At 46.9% G+C, this 14077-nt stretch overlaps 1 protein-coding gene across 1 annotated transcript; it reads right to left on the bottom strand.

Moving 5' to 3' along the window:
- Positions 1 to 1842: 1842 nt before the first annotated feature.
- On the bottom strand, positions 1843 to 2902 carry LOC135972289 (olfactory receptor 52M1-like). The gene has a single exon (XM_065549740.1). The coding sequence runs from the start codon at positions 2839 to 2841 to the stop codon at positions 1843 to 1845; it is 999 nt and encodes a 332-aa protein (XP_065405812.1). The 5' UTR covers positions 2842 to 2902.
- Positions 2903 to 14077: the final 11175 nt, after the last annotated feature.

Below are 14077 nucleotides of genomic sequence, written 5' to 3'. Positions count from 1 at the left end.
CTTCAAAAACAGACTCCAACGAGAAACTGCTGAGCTAGAATTGATATGCAAACTAGACACAATCAACTCCGGTTTAAATAAGGACTGGGAATGGCTGAGCCATTACAAACATTGAATCTATCTCCCCTTGTAAGTATTCTCACACTTGTTATCTAACTGTCTGTACTGAGCTAGCTTGATTATCACTTCAAAAGTTTGTTTTCTCTTAATTAATTGGCCTCTCAGAGGTGGTAAGACAACTCCCACCTGTTTATGCTCTCTGTATGTGTGTATATATATCTCCTCAATATATGTTCCATTCTATATGCATCCGAAGAAGTGGGCTGTAGTCCACGAAAGCTTATGCTCTAATAAATTTGTTAGTCTCTAAGGTGCCACAAGTCCTCCTGTTCTTCTTCTTAGGACAGGATTGTGTTCCTAACAGCCCCTTAGCACCTTATTTCCATGTGACTAGTTTGGAATGTGAGGATGTGACCGTTCACTTCCCAGTTTATGGCTACCTCTGCTCCTTAGCCCAAGGCTTTAGCCTAAGAACCAGGCCTCAGACTGTCACAGTGAGAAAAGGCCCTTACACCGGCAGACAGTGATTTTAATTCTTTCTTTTATACCTCTATAATTAGCTACGTGATAAGAATACACCTAAATTCTTAAAGTCTAGGCCTTTGCAGACAGGCCTGAATATCTATATCCTAACAAACGCTGTCTGGCAGTCTCACTAAAGGGATTCTAGACGTAGTGATCAAAAAGTCATGCAGAGCGTATGTTAGACTCAGCTTCACTGTTCGGCTTCAGCCCCTGGGCAATGGCTGCCCTGTAGTTCCAGATAAGTTGCCGTTTATATGTGTAAATACCTGGCTAATGGTAGATGTGCCATTTATCTCCCTCCCTGTGGGCACCGAAGCCATCCCAGCCTCTGCCCAGCATCCCGCCTTCCCAGCTAATGCAGGGGAGCATCCTTCCGCCTCTCTCAGCTGTTGTCCTCCTAGCTTGAAAGCTGATCCCTGTCCCTGCCCCCGAGGCCTGGCTTAGGGCAAAGGGCTCCCAGCCCATACCCAGGGCAGGGACCTTGCCTGCTACAGGTTCCCAGTCGGGAGGAACAAAAGGGAACCAAAAGCTAAAAAAATAAGCCACACAAGGGTTTCTTCCCTCAGGACTTTGTAGCTGTAGGGCCCACAAACTGTATGATGCACAATCTCACCCGCCTGCGACACAACCCTGGTCTCAACCCCCAGCTTCTTTTCTACAGATTCCGGGCTTCCCTCTCCACTTCTCATCCACCTGTCGGCCCCAGCACTGCATCCTTTCTGCACTCACTGCAGGCTCCTTGTCAGCCTCCAGCAGCTCCTGTCCCAGCCCCGAAGCAGAGGGAGCACATCTGGGCGAGGAGGGAGGTCGGGATGATCCACAAAGTTTATGGGGTTGGGGAGGAAAGGAGTGAACAACAGGGCTGTGACTCTGGGGAAAGTGGCAGAACAGAGGTGGGGCCGTGCGGGAAGAGTGGAGAAGGGAGCGGGGCCTTGTGGGACTACTTGGGACAGGGGGAGGGGTTTTCTGGAAAGAGGTGGGGCAGGGGCCAGAACCTTGGGGAATAGGCAGGGAAGGGCACATGGCCTCAGCGGTCCAGTTACCAGCAATTAGAGTGAGTCTAATCCTGTAAGTTAGTGAGTTGTACACAGACTGATTCCTCAGTTTGTCATGCTTACACAGCACAGTAAGGCCATGAAAGGGATTAATGTCACTTTGACTGTCCAGTCAGTGATTCACGGAAGAGGGCCCAGCGCCATGTCACCATCCAGCTCTGTATGGAGGTCAGTCTGAGACCCAGAGCACAAGGAGAAAACTTTAGCCTCCTTCATGAGTAAAGAGCTGGAGCAGCCTCCCACGGATCTCTTTGGTCCTCACCCCATAGATGATGGGATTTAGAGTGGGGGGCATTGAGTGGTACACATTGGCAATGAGAATGTGGAAATACCCAGGCACATTCTGGCCAACCCGGTATATGAGGGAGATGAAGAGATTTGGGATGTAAAAGGCTAAAATGACAAAGAGGTGGGAGCTGCAGGTCCCAAAAGTCTTGAGCCGGGCGTCCTTTGTGGGGAGGCTGAAGATGGCCCTGAGGATCTGGGTATAGGACACGGCAATAAAAATCATATCCAGACCCTTCACACAGAATAGCACAGAGAGGCCGTAGTAACTACTGACACGGGTATCGACGCAGGCCAGATTCACCACGGCCATGTGTGCGCAGTATGGTTGGGGGATGACGTTGGTTCTGCGATATGGCCACTGCCTCGCTAGGAGGACGAGGGGCAGTATGACCACGCAGCCGCGCAGCATCACAGCCAGGCCGATCTTGGCTACAACTGGGTTTGTCAGGATGGCGGAATGTCTCAGGGGGTTGCAGATGGCCACGTAGCGATCCAGGGCCATGGCCACAAAGATACCAGACTCCGTCTCTATGAAGCAGTGAATGAAGTACATCTGGGTGAAGCAGGCACTGAAATCGATCTCCCTGGAATTGAACCAGAAGATGCTCAGTGTTTTGGGTAGAGTAGATGTAGTCAGGACCAGGTCAGTGATGGCCAGCATGCAGAGGAAATAGTACATGGGCCCATGGAGGCTCGGCTCTGTCTTCACGATGAACAGGATGGTGAAGTTCCCCAAGATGGCTATGATGTACATGGTGCAGAAGGGGATGGAGATCCAGATGTGGGCTGCCTCCAGCCCAGGAATGCCCAGCAGGATGAAGGTAGAGGGGTTCTTGAAAGCAGTTGTGTTGGAATCCGACATGGAGTAGGGGAGAAGGTGTTCAACTCTGAGACAGAACAGTGTCTCCTGCATGTACCGTACCTTCCCCTAACTTCCTGTATGTGCCCAGGGTCTAGGGTGATGGTTGCAGTAAAAATGCCTGTATGGAGAGACAATGTTAATTTGAGACATTAAATGTACTACTGGAGGCTGTTCTAATGGGTGAAGTAGATTGGTTGCTCTTTGCACCCTAAAAATGACATTTTATTGAGGTAAATGAATTGTGAACACATGACCCTACTAATGCCAATTCCATATTTTATGTTGCCCCCTGCCTCAATAATTCCTACACATCCTGGTGTGAGAAACTTTAATAGGCAGCAGCAGGAAACAAGAGTGTGGATACTGGTTATCCATCATTGTTCCTTCATGCAATGAAACCCAGGCTAGAGAGTCCATGCTCAATGGAGTTCCCCATTCCCCCAGTTGCTCAAAATCTGAGAGAGAAAAAAAAAGAACAAATCTTTGATTAAACATGTACCAGAGGGAAACATCCCAACTAGAAGACACCACGGGGAAAGATCTGGGCGTCATTGATAGCAGCTCGATGGAAAAACCTGCTCATTTGCAGAATTGGCCAAAACAAAGACAACGATGGGATGCCTAAGGAATGGGATGGAGAATACCTTACTCTGGACATGTGCTCAGTTTTTGTCACCCAGTCTCTATAAAGGATATAGAAGATTGAAAGGGGATTTCTGAGACAGGCTGTGAGAATGGGGGAGGCTGCCATATGCGGACTGAAAAGTCTGGGACTGTTTAGTTTAGAGAAGAGACAAAGAAGGGGGCTTATGATAGAGCAGAAGAAAATAAAGAATGGAACTGATTACATTCAAATGGACAGAGAGAAGAGTTCTCATCCAGTAACTTCTATGGATTCTTCGTGTTTCAAAAGGGCTAATTCCCCAAAGCTGAAACAAATTATCAACAAAACTGATAGGAAGGAAAAATTTTGAGAGAAAAATATGAATGAGAATTGGGTGTTCTTTATGAAGAAGCAACAGAGGGTCCTGTGGCACCTTTGAGACTAACAGAAGTACTGGGAGCATAAGCTTTCGTGGGTAAGAACCTCACTTCTTGCATCTGAAGAAGTGAGGTTCTTAACCACGAAAGCTTATGCTCCCAGTACTTCTGTTAGTCTCAAAGGTGCCACAGGACCCTCTGTTGCTTTTTACAGATTCAGACTAACACGGCTACCCCTCTGATACTTTATGAAGAGTTTATTAGATAGCTCAGAACCCACAATTCCACAGTCAAGAGTGTACACAACTTTGGCTAAAAATTCTCTTCAGTGGCAAGGTGAAGGCAGGAGTTGTGGGGAGAAGCAATATATATATATGTGTGCGCACGAGCACACACACATACACACACACACAGATAACTGGCTCTGTAATCTAGTGGAGAAAGGCAGAGCAAGGCCCAATGGCTGGAAGATGAAGCCAGACAAATACCAGCTGGAAGTAAGGGCCCAATGTTTAGCACTGTCATAACTATAAAGGGAAGGGTAACAGCCCTCCTGTACAATACTATAAAATCCCTCCTGGCCAGAGACTCCAAAATCCTTTTACCTGTAAAGGGTTAAGAAGCTCAGGTAACCTGGCTGACATCTGACCCAAAGGACCAATACGGGGACAAGATACTTGCAAATCTTGGTGGGGGGAAGGCTTTTGTTTGTGCTCTTTGTTTTGGGGGTTGTTCGCTCTTGGGACTGAGAGGGACAGACATCAATCCAGGCTCTCCAAATCTTTCTGAACAAGTCTCTCGTGTTTCAAACTTGTAAGTAAACAGCCAGGCAAGGCGTGTTAGTTTTTATCTTTGTTTTCTCAACTTGTAAATGTACCTTTTTGCTAGAGTGTTTATCTCTGTTTGCTGTAACCTTGAACCTAAGGCTAGAGGTTGTTCCTCTGGGCTCTTTAAGTTTGATTACCCTGTAAAGTTATTTTTCATCTTGATTTTACATAGATGATTTTTACCTTTTTCTTTAATTTAAAGCCTTCTTTTTAAGAACCTGATTGATTTCTCCTTGTTTTTAAGATCCAAGGGGGTTGGATCTTGATCCACCAGGAGTTGGTGGGAGAAAGGAGGGGGGATGGTTAATTTCTGCTTGTTTTAAGATCCAAGGGGTTTGGATCTGTATTCACCAGGGAATTGGTGAAGAGTCTCTCAAGCCTACCCAGGGAAGGGAATTAGCACATTGGGAGTGGTCGCAGCGGACCAGATCTAAGCTGGTAGTTAAGCTTAGAAGTTTTCATGCAGGCCCCCACATTTGTACCCTAAAGTTCAAAGTGGGGAAGCAGCCTTGACAAGCACTGAGGGTGATTAACATTTGGAACAAACTGCAAAGGGAAATGGTGAATTCTCCAGCTCCGCGAATCTGTAAATCCAGACTGGATGTTTTTTTTTTTTTTTTGGAAGATCTGCTTGAGGACTTGTCTACACTTAAAATGCTACAGTTGCTGTAGCGCTTCATTTTAGACACTACTTACACCAATGGCAGGAGTTCTCGCATTAGCGTAGGTAATCCACCTCCCCAAGAGGTGGTAGCTAAGTGGATCGAAAAATTCTTCAATCGACCTCATGCCAACTATATCGGGGTTAGATTGATATAGCTACAGCTGTCAAGGGTTTGGATTTTTTTGCTGTTACAAAAAAAAAAGCAAATGTAATTTTTGGATGCATTAGCAGAGGCATAGCATGCTAGTCCAAGGAGGTGATAGTGCCACTGCACTGGGTGCTGGTTCGGCCTCAGCTGGAGTACTGTGTCTAATTTTGGTCACCAATGTACAGGAAGGATGTAGAGAAACTAGAAATGACCAGAGGCAAGTGACCAAAATGATGACAGGGAGAGAATTCATGCCATATGAGCAAAGGCTGAAAGAACTGGGTATGTTTAGTTTGGAAAAGAGGAGACTGAGGGGGGCATGGCAGCAGTCTTCCAGGATTTCAACAATTTCCACCCCACCATCAAATTCAGCCTGGACCAGTCCACACAAGAGATCCATTTCCTGGACACTACAGTGCAAATAAGCGATGGTCCCATAAACACCACCCTATACCGGAAACCTACTGACCGCTACACTTACCTACATGCCACCAGCTTCCATCCAGAACACACCAGATGATCCATTGTCTACAGCCAAGCTCTAAGATACAACAGCATTTGATCCAATCCCTCAAACAGAAACAAACACCTACAGGATCTCGATCAAACATTCTTAAAACTAAAATACCCACCTGTGGAAGTGAAGAAACAGATTTACAGAGCCAGAAGGGTACCCAAAAGTCACCGACTACAGGATGGGCCCAACAAAAAAGTAACAGAACACGACTAGCCGTCACCTACAGTCCCCAACTAAAATTTCTCCAGGGCATCATCAAGGCTCTACAGTCCATGCTGAAGGACGATCCCTCACTCTCACAGACCTTGTGGGACAGGCCAGTCTTTGCTTACAGACTGCCCCACAACTCACCAGCAACAACGACACAAGAAAAACACTAACTCAGGATCCAATCTCTGCAACAAACCCCGTTGCCAACTGTGTCTGCATATATAATCAGGGGACACCATCATAGGACCTAACCACATCAGCCAAACCATTAGGGGCTCATACACCTGCACATCTACCAATGTGATATATGCCATCATGTGCCAGCAATGCCCCTCTGCCATGTACATTGGCCGAACCAGACAGTCTCTACGCAAAAGAATAAATGGACAAAAATCACACATCAAGAACTGTAACATTCAAAAACCAGTAGGAGAGCACTTCAATCTCCCTGGACACTCAATAACAGACTTAAAAGTGGCCATTCTTCAACAAAAAAATGAAAACAGACTCCAACGAGAAACTGCAGAACTGGAATTTATTTGCAAACTGGACACCATCAAATTGGGCCTGAATAAAGATTGGGAGTGAATGGATCACTACAAAAAGTAATTTTCCCTCCGCTTATACTCACACCTTCTTGTCAACTGTTGGAAATGGGCCACCTTGATTGCATTGGCCTTGTTAGCACTACAAAAGTAATTTTCCCTCACTTGGTATTCACCTCTTTTTGTCAGCTGTTGAGAATAGGTCACATCCACCTTATTTGAATTGGCTCGTTACTACTGACCCCACACTTGGGAAGGCAACCCCCATCTTTTCATGTGCTAGAATATATATTCTGCTTACTATATTTTTCACTCCATGCATCTGATGAAGTGGGTTTTAGCTTATTTCCAAATACATTTGTTCATCTCTAAGGTGCCACAATGACTCCTCGTTGTTTTTGCTGATACAGACTAACACAACTACTGCTCTGAAATTAAAAAGATGGAGAAAAATTGTTCACTCTTGCCACAGAGGACAGGACAAGAGGCAATGGGTTCAAACTACAGTATAGCAGATTTATTTTAAATCTCAGGATAAACTGCCTAAATGTAGGCCCAGGAGGACAATGGAACAGACGCCTCGGGAAATCATGGAGGCGCCTTTACTGCAGGTTTTCTAAAGGAGGCTGGACAGTCATCTGTCCTGGATGGCTTAGACACAACAAATCCTGAACCTTGGCAGGGGGTTAGATTAGCTAACCCTGGCGGTTCCTTCTCACCCTGTGGCTCTAGGATTCTATGATATAAAATGCCAGTGTAGACCAGGCCTTAGTCAAACACAAGGGATTCACTAATGGATTGGCCATTGGAGGTGGTGCTGGTGGCACCACCGTTGGTTACGGCTGTCTGACAACTTCAATTAGGAGACCTCATTTTCAGTTGCTTATAAGTTTGCCAAACTTTAAGCATTTGGACTGAAATTTCACATAGAGTATCAGGGGTGAAAGGGACTTAGGAGGGACCTAGTTCAACCCCCTGCTCAAAGCAGGACCAATCCCCAGACAGATTTTTGCCCCAGATCCCTAAATGGCCCCTTCAAGGATTAAACGCAACCCTGGGTTTAGCAGGCCAAAGCCATACAACAAGGCACCCCGGGCATTGAACCCAGGATCTCCTGTTTACTAGACAGGTGCTTTAGCCAGCTAAGCTATGGTCCCTGCCTCAAGAAAGTATTTGCAACACATGCCGGGTGTCTACTTCCAGCTGAATTGTTTTTTCGTGTTTCCAGTATAACATTTGAGCCAACTTCTCAAATGAAGCTAGGAGAAAAGATGCGTTGCCCATGCTGAAACATTTTTAGAATTGTTCCAGTGAGGAGCCCAAGCACCTCCATGAAGATAAAAGTCAGATAACAGCCCCCGCTCCCCCGTTAACAGCCAGAGCCCTGAAATGCAAGAGGACGAGGTAACACTGTCTCTGCATTAACACACAGCTGGGTCCTGAGGTCTTTACTCAGTTCTTACTCCAAAGGGAGTTTTGCCTCAGTGGGGCCTGGGTAAACTACGGGCCGGGGCCTCAGAATTTGGCCTTGTATTGTCCATCTACTAACACCTTTCATCCTGAAGAATCCACTGTGGTACTGAAATGCAGCCACCTTGGGGTGGAGGCCATCAGCCTGGGAGGGCACAGCAAAGATGGACATTTTAACCAATGATACTGAAGCAAACTCATCCCCTGTGGCAAGGGCCCTTGTATGTTTAATGGCTGTGCAGAACGGAAAAGACCACAGACCTATTCTCTGTCCCATCACGTCCATGTTGCACTGGGTTTATCAAGCAGGTGAACTCCTCAGCAAGAAGTGGGTAACTTTGTGAATTCTGAGCCAGACATGTCTTCCCTGGGAATCCCGCTCAGGTAGCCGTGTCCCACACCTCTCTCACCCCAGCATCTGCAGCAATGTCCCACACCGAAAGCTGACACAGATGTGCACTATTTATAATATAGGTCTGTGCAATCCCAGGGGGGTTCGCTCAGCCTCTAGCAGATAAGCGAGCATCTGAATGTAAACAGGCTGTCTGGGCTTCTGTGCTCTTTATCCTGCTTTGGGAGTAAACAGTAATTAAGGGACCTTCCCAAAGGGAGATGAGAACTCTGGGGCTCTGTGCCGAGTCAGAGAGGAATTGGCTGTTCTGTGCATTTGTGTATATTTAAAAATTTTAGTTGATTAGTAGGAAAACAAGTGATAATGCTTAAAACTCCATAGGGTCTGATCCCCTGTAAAGTCCCAGCAGTGATGGATAGATAGTAAACAGACAGATCTATAGGAAGATGCCTGAGGGGAGACACCAGCACTTTCTGCAGGCACACGGTGCTGTTACTAAGTGATCAGAGATCAGCAATTCTCCCCCGTAACTATCATTATACTGTGCTGGACCTTTCATTGAAGGATCTTCAAAACCCCTAGCAAAGGAAAATCACTATGACCATAGCCCCATTAAACAGATAGGTAATCTGAGGCACAGGGAGATGTTATTTGGCCGAGGTCACACAGAAATTGAGTGGCAGGATGACAGACAGAACCCAGGCGTCCTGACTTCCCTGACATAACCATGATCTCTCTGTCATGACAGAAGGAAATCGACTACCGCTCTGGCAATACTGTTCATTGGGTGGGATGCAGAGGAAAGGCTGGAAGAGGGAGCCTGAGCCTTCACCACCATCTCAAGATGAATTTGAGGTTTTAGGAACTAGCTGGAGGTTGTGAGCTCTCCATGCCTGTGAGGTGTGAACTCCAGGACTCCACTTCCGTTCCCACTCAGAAACCTGCCAACACATCACAGTCATTGGGGCGGCTTCGGGGGAACAGACTTAGAAAAAGCAACACCAACAGAATACTCCTGTGGATAGAGTACAGCTGGGGTCCTGCTTGGGGACAGAGGACTCCCCATCCCCCCAGAGCTTCCATGGAACAAGGGTGTGTTTGTGTGTGGCTATAGGTAAGATAAAGACTGGATTAATATTTGCATTGGATTTGTTCTCTCCCTCTTGCTTCATTTCCTCCCAGTGTCTCCCAAGTGGAATTGAAATCTAATGTTCCAGGCTGAGTCAGTCTTTCCAGGACTGCTGCAGCTGGAGGGCACTTGGATTCCCAGAGCTGAACTCTCTGCCTGCTCATCTGGCTAATTGGGGTATTTCTGCAGTGCGGAGCACAAGGGTTTTAAGCACTGAAATGTATCTGACTGAATTCTCCTGACAAGGGCAACAGGTGTGTCGTGTCCACCTGCATTCAAGTTACTAACGCTCTGTACCTGGCAAGCATGGTTTGACCTTCCCCTGTAGCTGAAGACGAAGGGAGGGGGAGGCCCTGATTTGGCTGGATTAGTGTGTTGATTATTTTTGATCATTATTTGTGTTGTGGAGGAATTTAGAGGGCCCGCTCCAGTTCAGGGCCCCTTGTGCTGGGCCCTTCGCAAACACGAAGGAGAAACACACCCTGCACGAAGGAGCTTATAAGTCAAATTCAGACAAGACACAGCTACTGTGTGTAACAAACCAGAATGCAGGTAGGTGGGGAGATGGGGGAGGAACAGCACTAAGAATGGGTGGTTACATAGGCTGCTGGTTGGGTGTGAGACAGCTGAAATGCACAGCCCTGACCTGGCTGTATAACGAGGCTGGCTGTGGCGGGACCCAACTGAGAGTGCCAATTCAGGACAAATTGCTTAAAGCGGGGCAGTTACAGCCCAAGGCTGGGGATTTTCCACCTCTAAGGGAAACCAAACCAGCCAGACAGAGAGGACTTTGGTTTTACCCCACTGGCTAACCACAAGTCACACAAACAATTCCCTTAGACATTCCAATTTCCCAGTATCAACACCAGCATCACTTGTTATAGGGACAAATGATTATGAAAACCAATACCCCAGTAAAAGAAAAAAGGTTCTCTCGATCCCAAAGGACCAAGCCCCAGACCCAGGTCAATATACAAATCAGATCTTACCCATAAATCACCACATTGCCAATCCTTTAGAATCTAAAATCTAAAGGTTTATTCATAAAAGGAAAAAGATAGAGATGAGAGTTAGAATTGGTTAAATGGAATCAATGACATACAGTAATGGCAAAGTTCTTGGTTCAGGCTTGTAGCAGCGACAGAATAAACTGCAGGTTCAAATCAAGTCTCTGGAACATCAAGAGCTGGGATGGGTCATTCAGTCCTTTGTTTAGAGCTTCCGTTTGTAGCACAGTCCCTCCAGAGGTCAGAAGCAGGATTGAAGACAAGATGGATGGAGCTGCAGCAGGTTTTTAAAGTCTCTTGTCAGGTGATCTCTGCTTTCTTTGCCTCAAAGACAAGCTCTCCATCACACGGCACGAAAAACCTTCAAGTTCTCTCCATAGGCATGTCCCTGCATACCTTGCTGAGTCACAAGGTGTATCTGCCTCCTCTCAATGGATCAATTGTATAGCTGATGGTCCTTAAAGGGCCGTCAAGTAGGCTAGGCAGAGCTGACACCAACATGTCTGGCGTGTCACCCAGAAGCATAGCACAAGTTTGAACTACAGACAGTACAGAGCCAATAACTATAACTTTAAATACAAAAATGATACATGCATACAGATAGCATAATCATAGCCAGCAAATCATAACCTTGTCTTAGACATCTTTTTTCACCCACTCTATACAAGATTTGATGCCACTACAGGACTTTGCTTGCAACAATGATTTATATGGTTCCAGTTTAAGTCAATAACATCACAGGCTGTTAGAAGTATGTGCTGGGCCTTTAAGAGCAGAACACATGTTCGGGGGAACTAGATTGGAGCTAGTGAGAATGGGCTTTTGGGTGGCGGCTGAACCAGACACACAGCTGGGAGTGCATGGCTCTCCATTAGCTTTTGTAACTCTGCTTTAGTTCCAATCATGCCTCCCTCCTTCGAGTGCAGACTGAGCCTCCTTCTGACGAATTCCCAAGACAACCTCTGCTACCAGAGGGGAGACCAGAGGACAGGGCAGAGGTAACAGGGCTGTGGTGAAGGAACGAATGATCCATCCTGGAGATGGAGCAACTGAACCCCCCCAAGGACTTGAAACTCTCGGGTAATTCAGCAGACTCTGGGAAGAGATTCAGATAGTTTTGAGATATATCTATGCAAGCAGCTGGGTTTGGTGAGAAAGGAGACCAGCAGAAAATAGCAATCCTCTTAACCAGTGCAGGACTTGAGGCAGTGGACGGCTTTACTAGCATGCAACTCAGGCTTTGTCTTCACAAGCACATTTGTCAGTAAAACTTTCCTCTGTCAGGGTTGTGAAAAAAAAACAACACTCCTGACCGACAAAAGTTTCACCAACAAAAGCGCTGGTGTGGACAGCCCCATGTTGGCAGGAGACGCTCTCCAGCCGACACAGCTCCTGCCGCAGAGTAGGGGTGGTTTAATTATGATGGCGGGGAGCTCTGTCCTGCCAGCATAGAGCGGCTACACAGCAGACCTTGCCGTGGTGCAGCTGCTGCAGTACATTTGTGCTGCTGTAAGGTGTGTAGTGTAGACATAGCCCCGGTGAGGCAGAGAGAGCAGGTTAGTACACACGTTACAGAAATGTGAAGAGCCTTGTGTAGCGCAAAAGAGCAAAACATTCGAAAGGTGAAAGTTTCACCTTAGAAGAGAAAACGAAGGTGAATCCTTTGAAGAATTCCTAACTGAGGTGAAGCTAATGAGCCCAACCTGCAACAGTGCTCAGGCCGGTGGGGTCGGAGCAGGAGTTCAGCCCAAATTCAGTGCACCTGGAATTATAGCTACAAAGCAGCAGAAACACAACAGTTTGGTTCGTGCACTGAAGGACACTGGGAGTGTTATAGAGAGAGACATAGGGGTGCACGAAGAATCACAGGGAGTCTGGTTCATTTCCTATCAGTGGCATTGAGTAGCAAGCATCATTGAGCTTTGAATTTCCTGTGTTCCTTTCAACCTGCCTAGACCTGAAACGTGGCACCCAGAGTGTGACAAGGACCCAGACTGAGGCCCACACAAATATTACCCCCTCAGGGGACTCTAGATAAATTTGTAGATTATATGGCCAGGAGGGACCCTGCTCTGACCTCCTGCATTGCACAGGCCGTAGGATTGCCCTGGATTAATTCCTGTTTGAACTAGAGCAGATCTTTGAAAAAACATCCCATCTTGATTAAAACATGGCCAGTGATGGAGACACCCCACCATCCCTGCTAAAGTGTTTCAATGGTCAATTACCTCAGTGTTGAGAAATTCAACTTTGTCTCTAATTTCAATTTGTCTACGTTCAATGCCCAGCCACTGACTCTTGTTAGACTTTTACCTTCTAGCTTTAAAAGCCCGCTCTTATCACATTTCTGTTTCCATTTATAAGTGCTGATAGAATGCAATCACCTCACTCCATAACCATTTCCTCGTTAAGAGACTGAGCTCAATGAGGTCCTGCGGCCGCCTTCCACTGCCCCACCCCCGAGAAAGTTCTCTCTCCTGCACTGACGAGCTTTACCCCTGCTGTCGAGAGTCCCATTGTGCCAGAGAAGTGCAGTTGCTTGAACTTAGGGTCTGTCAGTCCCAAGGCCTTTGGGTACATTGAAGGTAAGGAGCAAGACCTTGAACTTGACTTGATGTTCTCTGGGAAACCAGTGTCTAGCGCGGAGAACAGGTCTGATGTGCTCACAGTAGCGTGTGTTGCTGTGGAGACTCTCTGCAGCCTTCGGTACCAGTTGGAGTTTCGTAAGCAGTGAAGATGTCCTGCCCAGGTATATTCCATTTCTACAGTCCAGACAGGAGTGACTAAGGTCTATGTAACTAAAGCCAGCTCATCGTCCACCAGGATGGGACGGAGTCTCCTAATCAACCGGAGATGGTAGAAAGCACTACTCACAGATGCTGCTATGAGAGAGTTCAGCATCAGCAAGGCATCCAAGAGCCCTCTAGACTACGGACTGAATTGTCCAGGTGTGGGTGTGAACCTTCAACCAAAGGAGGCTGCATCATCATAGCTGTCAACCCTTCAAAATATTTAGTTCTGCGCATAAGCATCACCTCTGTCTTGCTTGGATTCAGCTTCAGCCAGCTGTTCCATCCAAGAACTAGGCCATCTTGGCGATAGTGGTGTGGTCAAATGGGAAGGAGAGGGAGGAGCTCGGTGTCACCTGCATATTGCTGGCGTTTGAGTCCATGTTGCGTGACAAGTTCTGATAGAGGCTGCATGGAGATGTTGAAAATCCCCATAGAGAGAATTGATCCTTGTGGGACTCAACCAAGGATGGGTCTACTGCTGGAGGTGCAGTTTTCCATCCCCACTAATTGGGTCCGTTCCTCCAAGGATTCAGACCATTTTAGTGCATCCCTCTGGACTCCTCCTGCCTTTCAGGTGAGACAGCAGTATCTCATTGTTAACAGTGTCAAACAATGCAAAGAGGTACAGGAGGATCAGCATGGATG

The sequence above is a fragment of the Chrysemys picta genome, chromosome 1, assembly GCF_011386835.1.
Source record: "Chrysemys picta bellii isolate R12L10 chromosome 1, ASM1138683v2, whole genome shotgun sequence".
In the NCBI taxonomy this organism is placed as follows: domain Eukaryota; kingdom Metazoa; phylum Chordata; order Testudines; family Emydidae; genus Chrysemys; species Chrysemys picta.
This window is presented reverse-complemented; position numbering and strand designations above follow the sequence as displayed.